Here is a 7033-nt window from a genome sequence, read left to right as displayed (position 1 = left end):
TCGGGGAGGAGGGATGGCCACATTTATGAACACTTGCTGAGGGCCAGGCACTGCTAAGCCCTTCACAGCTATCACCTCCCGGCCCTCCCAGCAACCATAGGGGCCTACATCAGTATTAGCCTTGCTTTCAGGTGAGGAAACTGAGGCACAGGGAGGCTTAAGAAACTTACCGGTCCTGCCCCAAGCTGGGTAGCCTGTGCCCAGCGCCCTTGCTCTCAAGTCAGTCTACACTGACTCTCATGCTTGAAAAACCACAATGGCGCTGTGTGTCAGAAGCAGCCACATGGCCCCTGCTGGCCTGTCATCACCGTCAGACTGAACCACCAAGTCCTCAGGTCCCTGGCTGCATCCTGAGCACCTCCTGCCTGGCTGGGGGACCCCGGGCCACAAGGTGCTCCACAGAAGAGCCTCTGGCCCTCACAGCTTCCTGACAGCTGTCAGCAGGGCCGGATGAAGGAGGTGGTGACAGGGTGGGTGCCGGTGGGAGGAGGGGGTGATGAGGACCCACGACCACAGCATGGGGGGCGGGACCGGAAGCAGAAGTGATGACAATGGTGGCCTGGGTGATGAGCTGTGTGGGGAGGCGGCCCAGGGCCACCACCACTGTTCCAGGAGCTTAGGGGGAGAGAGGCGTCTCCAGGAGTTTCTCAGCATAGGACTCCAGGTAAGGAGGGAGAAGGTTGGGGAGGCCGGGAACCCTGGGAAGGGACAGGGGGATGGGTGTAGGGGCTGCTCCTCAGGGGAAGAGCCTGACAATGCAGGACGTGCTGTGTCCTCTGCTATGAGAGAACAGAGTTCCAGACTGTGCTCCATCAACTTCCTGGGAGGTCTTGGGTCCACTCTGGCCCTCAGTTTCCTCATATATAAAACAAAGTGTCAGAATACACAGTTTCTGAGGTCTCTTCAAATGCTGACGAAGAAACCTGAAGAGGGACTTCCTGGGAGATATAGGGCAGAGACTGAGGTGCCTGGAACTACCCTGGTTAAGGGCGCTGTGCTGGCTCTCTACATGGAACCATGGGGGACCTCTGAAAGACCCTTCCGGGATCCCGTGTTGCCTGGGTTTCCACCTATCAAGTCAGTCCTTTGGGTAAAGGCACAGAAGTGTCCAGCGAAAATTCACGGGACCTTCCTGCCCTGCATAATCCCTGACCCAAGGAAGCTGCTCCTTTGGCAGGGGCCGAGGGGGGAAACCTCAGAAAAGCTCAGGGCGCATGGGGCAGAGGGGAAGAGATGGTTCCAGGTGATGAGCAGGCCCGGGTGAGGCGCAGCGCCGCCTCAGAACGAGGAAGCGCCTTCCACCAGCGCTGTTGTCCAGCAGGTGGCCGCAGGTGGCTCCCGTCAGGGCCACAGCCCCACAGGGTTTCTGGGGAACGCTGACAAGGAGGCTTGCATCGGGAGGACCTGGGAAGTCAGCCCCGAGGCCTTAGATCGTGGAGCCCTAGCAAGGGGCTCCTGCTGCTTGTGTGGCCTGGGCACCTCCCTTGCCTCTCTGGCCTATTTGTCCCATGACAGTTGGGCCCGGTCTGTGAGAGCCCCTCCAGCTCTGATATTCATGATGTAAGGTGTGTCAGTCCCTTCCCAGGGCCACACGCCTGACGATCCACAGCTGGGGAGGGGAGCCTCCAGCCCCATCCCTCGGCTCACAGCCTCTCTCCACCCAGAACCCAACGCCCGGACCCTGCAGCTCCATGGCTGCCCGCCTGCTCCTCCACGCCACCCTCCTCCTGCTGCTGCCCCCACCCGCCCCAGCCCCCTGCCACACGGCCACGCGCTCTGAGTGTCGGCACAACCGCCAGTTTGTGCCTGGTGTGGGGCTGGCCGGCGAGGGTGTGGACGTGACCAGCCTGCGCCGCTCAGGCTCCTTCCCGGTGGACACAGAGCGCTTCCAGCGGCCCGACGGCACCTGCACCCTCTGTGTAAACACCCTGCAGGAGGGCGTTCTCCAACGCCTGCCCCTGGCACTCACCCACTGGCGCACCTTGGGCTCCAGCTGCCGGCGCCACGTGGCCAAGGCCAAGGTCAGTTCCACAGAGGGCATGGCCAAAGAAGCGGCCAGGAGCATTAGCAACAACTGGACTGCTGGGCTGGACGTCACCCCCAAGCCAGGCACAAACATGCAGGTGTCCATGGCCGGCTCGCACTCCCAGGCAGCCAACTTCGCTGCCCAGAAGACGCACCAAGACCAGTACAGCTTCAGCTCTGACTTGGTGGAGTGTCACTCATACAGGTGAGCTGCTGGGGAGCAAGTGGCGGTGGGGCCTCAGAAAGGTATGGGAAAAAGGAAACCTCTGAGACTCCTGGAATGGCAGGGTGGGGGCTCCAGGGTCCACTTCCACCAGGAGGAACCCAGAACCCTACTTGCCAGACACGGGGAGAGAGAGTGCCCACGGCCTCCTCCCATCCATGAGAGCTGCGTCTGGAAGTGCCCAGGGAAAAACAAGGGTGGGGTGAGCAAGCCTGGGCCTGAGCGCCCTAACATGGGGCCCCGTTGGCTGGTGAGCGCCCAAGCCCTCCTCCTTCTTGGGCGCCTGGATGGGCGCTCCCACTGCCTGACCTCAGGCAGGTCTCCTCTGCCTGGGCTTCATTCAGTCATTCTACAAACATCTGTCTGCTCTGTGTCAAGCCCTCTGCTACCGTGGGGAGCAGCAGCAGTCACCAGCCCACTCCTCTCACGGGGCCTGGTGTCTGGGCACCTAGGTCCCTCGTCAGGGAAGTGCATGGTCTCCAAGGACCACCCCATGTCACCCACTCTGATTCCCCTGACCAGGAGCCCAGACTTCCTCCCAGGGAGGCAGGAACCTCTGCCCACGTGGCCCAGAGCAGGAAGGGGCAATGCAGGGCCGCTGAGGAAGGAGCTCCCAAAGCCAGATGGAGGGGAGCAGACTTAGCTCAAGCGGTTGAGCACCAGCTTCCCATGTCCAAGATCCTGGGTTCAATCCCCAGTACTTCCTAAAAACAAACAAAAACAAACAAAAAGCCAATTCTCATGGGGATGTATACATAACTCAGTGTTTGAGCACCTGCTTCCCATGTCTGAGGTCCTGGGTTGAATCCTAGTTACCTCCTAAAAATACAATAAAAGAAAACCAGATGGAAATAAAAAAAAAAAAAGATGAACCCCAACAGCACAGTATTGTTGCTTTCATACTAAGAAAATAAAAGGAAAAGAGAAAAAACCTACAAAGTGCCCGGGTCCCAAATTTGCCACAGAATGGGATTTCCCCGACTGCTGAGAGTCAGAGCTTGGCCTTTAGAGCCAGATGTCCTGGGTTCACTTCCTGCTCCTACCACTTACATGGGATGTTGGGCATTCTTGAGGGAGTCATTGAACAGGCTCAATACTACCCATTGCTGGTCCTGGTAAATATTTTTCTTTCCCCTCAGTTTTCAGCTGGTGCACAATCCCCCACTCCACCCTGATTTCAGGCGGGCTGTTCGGGCCCTGCCCCCCCACTTCAACGCCTCCACCAAGCCCCACTACCTCAGGCTCATCTCCAGCTACGGCACCCACTTCACCCAGGCCGTGCATCTGGGGGGCCGGGCGTGGACCGTCACCGCCCTGCGCACCTGCCAGCTGGCCCTGGAAGGGCTCACGGCCGACGAAGTGGGCGACTGCCTGGCCGTCGAGGCAGCGCTCAGCATAGCGGGTCACGCCAGCTCCTCGGCACAGTACAAGGACTGCCAGGAGAAGAAGAAGCAGCACAAGATGACAACCTCCTTCCACCAGGCCTACCGGGAACGCTACTCCGAAGTGGTGGGCGGCGGGCTCGCCTCCATGCACGACCTGCTGTTCGGGAGCCAGGCGGGGCCCGAGCAGTTCTCGGCCTGGGTCAGCTCGCTGCAGGACAGCCCCGGCCTGGTGGACTACAGCCTGCAGCCTCTGCACCTGCTCCTGGACAGCCAGGACCCGCGGCGGGAGGCTCTGAGGCGCGCCGTGAGCAAGTACGTGACGGACAGGGCGCGCTGGAGGGACTGCAGCCGGCCCTGCCCCCTGGGCCAGCAGAAGGACCCCAGGGACCCCTGCCAGTGCGTGTGCCACGGCTCAGCGGTCACCAACAAGGACTGCTGTCCACGAAGGCGGGGCCTGGCCCGGCTGGAGGTGACCGTCGTCCAAGCGTGGAATCTGTGGGGTGACGTGGGCACCGCCACGGACGCCTACGTGAAGGTCTTCTTTGGGGGCCAGGAGCGGAGGACGGGCACCGTGTGGAACAACAACAGCCCCAGGTGGATGACACGGCTGGACTTTGGGGACGTGCTCCTGGCCACAGGCGGAGTCCTGAGGGTGCAGGTCTGGGACGCTGACTCTGGCTGGGACGATGACCTCCTTGGCACCTGTGACCAGACCCCTCGGTCTGGCACCCATGAGGTGGACTGCAGCCTGAACCACGGCCACCTGAAATTCCGCTACCATGCCGAGTGCCTACCCCACCTGGATGGGGAGACGTGCCTGCAGTATGCCCCCCGAGGGCTGCTGGGGGCACCTCCAGGAAACAGGAGTGGGGCAGTGTGGTGAAGACGTCTTGAGAGACCCGTGCACGCAGGTGGAAGGGATTCTCACAGACGGAGCAGCACCCATGTTGATATGTTTGTATCTCCATTGGACAGGTGGAAAACTGAGGCTCTCCTGTTATTTTTACCAGATCTGTAGTTGGAGCTGGGGTTAGTGTATGCCCAGGGAACCTGAATCTCTGGACTGACCATGTGATAGCCAGGCCCTGAGCCTCAACAGACTTGCAACTCCTACACTCTGGTTTATTGGACTTACCCCACTCAGCTAACATGGAGGTGAAGAAGGTCAACCACCACACCAGAGAGCCAAGAGTGCCTACAACTGAAAGCAGGAGGATTGCATCCAGCATCCATGTGGAATCTAAGCCCCCTCTTGATATAGATGTGGAGTGGACACAACCATTCTAAGGTCCACAGGATGGAGGAATAGAGTATGGATTAGAGTGGACTTACTGATATTCTATTCATGAACTATTGTGATTAGTAATCGAAGAAAATGTGGCATTGGTGTGGAGAAAGTGGCCATGGTGGATGCTGGGGGTAGGGAGTGGAAGAGATGAGATGTGGGGGCATTTTCGGGGCTTGGAGTTGTCCTGGGTGGTGCTGCAGGGACAGTTACCAGACATTGTATGTCCTCCCATGGCCCACTGGGTGGACTGGGGGAGAGTGTGGGCTATGGTGTGGACCATTGACCATGAGGTGCAGCAGTGCTCAGAGATGTATTCACCAAGTGCAATGAATATTTCATGATGATGGAGGAGGTTGTTGTTATAGGGAGAAAAGGGAGGAGGCGGGGGGGGGTATATGGGGACCTCGTATTTTTTAAATGTAACACTAAAAAAATAAAGAAAAAAAAAACCTGTGGGAAACCACTGTTGTCACTTATTTCCGTTCACAGCCACACACAAACAAGAGCACAAGAGAAATCTTGAAACTTCACCTTGGCTGTTGAGGCAACGGAAAACAAGCAGGGGTGGGCCATGCCCTTCGGGGAAAGCAGAGCCCCTGGGGCAGGGCAGGCCTGGCTCAGGGGACAGGTCCAACAAGAGACGGGGAGCCGTGTTCAATGCCCATTTGCTCAGTGACTTCTGCTCTCCAGGCCTCGGTTCCCACCCAACGACAGTCTTTGTTTCACTCCCTTCTCAGGACTATTTGAAGAGGGGTCATGAGCCTTTCTAGAAACTCTGTGCTACTGAAGGGGTCCCAAAACCTCATCTGGTTAGCCCTCCTGCTCTTACATGTAGGGAAACTGAGGCTCAGAAAGAGGAAGGGATCCCCCTGCAGCTACAGAAGTGTTAGGGCAGGAAGCACCAGGCCCTGTCCTGGGCACTAACTCAGCACAGCTCCCAAGAGGCCAGTGGAACTGGGGGAGGACGGCTCTTGGGGGACGGCGAAGGAACCGTGGACTTGAAGGCAGCCCGTGGTAAGCCTCAGCCTACCTCGAGGCCCGACGGGACCTCTCCCTTTCCCCACACGGGGACACTGGGATACTTTGCCACACCAGAGCCCCTCTTGGTGGAGCCGGACCTTCCGTTTGCCCTCCAGCCCTTCCCCACCCTTCGCCCTGCCCCAGCCTACTGAGCCCCATTGAAGGCTCCCTGCCCTCTGGCTGCTTCTGGCTCAGCCTGTGGAAAATCTGTGCAGGAGGTGGCAGGGAGGAAAGGCAGAGGCAGAGACGGATTTCCTCCCCCAGTGTCTGGGTGGTGGCCATGGGCTGGCCGTGTCCCTCCTGCTAAGGCCACTGCTCCTGTCTCCGGGGCCTGTCACAGCTCTCCTGGCTTCCAGTCACCTCCCCACCCCACCACCCATCCCTCCAGCCCCGGCATGTAACAGCTCCCCTGCTGCACGTGGACACATTTGCCACCCACATGGATGAGCGCTCCTCCAACAGGATGATTCGAATACACCACCCGCTTGCTCTTGGCACCCTGAACAGCACCCACCTTCCGAGTCCTGGCGGGAAGTGGAGCCCACCTCCCCAGAGGCTCGAAGTGCCCAATTCTTGCTTCGCCAACCTCCCCTGTAACTAGGAAAGGCCCCGCCCAGGCCTGGGGTTCCATGAGGACCAGGCCCTGAGACAAGTGACTGCAGTGGGAGGTGATCCCGGAAACACCAGGTGGCGTCCTTGGGGCGGAAGAGCTCAGAGGTGCGGCTCCCAGGGCTCTCCACAAAGATCAGGCCCCAGCTGTGCTGACCTGATTTGTGTGTGTGTGTGTGTGTAATTTTAAACTTTTTATTTTGAAATACTTTCAGACTTTCATGACAGTTACAAAATAATACAAACCCTACAGAGAACTCCAGTATACTTCTACCCTCTAGATACCCAGATCCACCAATTTGAGTCGGGAGGTCATCAGAGGGGTCGCACTTACACACTTCTCAGCAGGATCTCGGAGACAGCCAAAGTAGATCCAACCCCAGGTAGCGGTGCCCCCGAGGGCCACGGGGACACCCAGGTCCTACAGTCATGGCAAATGGCTCTGGAGTTCTGTGACTGGTCAGAAGGTCCTACTTTGGAATT

At 58.7% G+C, this 7033-nt stretch overlaps 1 protein-coding gene across 1 annotated transcript; it reads left to right on the top strand.

Moving 5' to 3' along the window:
- The first annotated feature begins 574 nt into the window (after window positions 1-574).
- On the top strand, window positions 575-5373 carry LOC101411103 (perforin-1). The gene is made up of 3 exons (XM_004470562.4): window positions 575-664; window positions 1665-2230; window positions 3388-5373. The coding sequence occupies exons 2-3, from the start codon at window positions 1692-1694 to the stop codon at window positions 4514-4516; spliced, it is 1668 nt and encodes a 555-aa protein (XP_004470619.1). The 5' UTR covers window positions 575-664; window positions 1665-1691; the 3' UTR covers window positions 4517-5373.
- The last annotated feature ends 1660 nt before the right edge of the window (window positions 5374-7033 follow it).

Source organism: Dasypus novemcinctus, chromosome 6 (assembly GCF_030445035.2).
Source record: "Dasypus novemcinctus isolate mDasNov1 chromosome 6, mDasNov1.1.hap2, whole genome shotgun sequence".
NCBI classification, from domain to species: domain Eukaryota; kingdom Metazoa; phylum Chordata; class Mammalia; order Cingulata; family Dasypodidae; genus Dasypus; species Dasypus novemcinctus.
This window is presented reverse-complemented; position numbering and strand designations above follow the sequence as displayed.

Coding starts and splice junctions, on each gene's coding strand:
- LOC101411103 (XM_004470562.4), top strand. CDS start 1,692: ATGGCTGCCCGCCTGCTCCTCCACGCCACCCTCCTCCTGCTGCTGCCC. Junction 2,231..3,387: donor GTGGAGTGTCACTCATACAG/GTGAGCTGCTGG, acceptor CTTTCCCCTCAG/TTTTCAGCTGGTGCACAATC.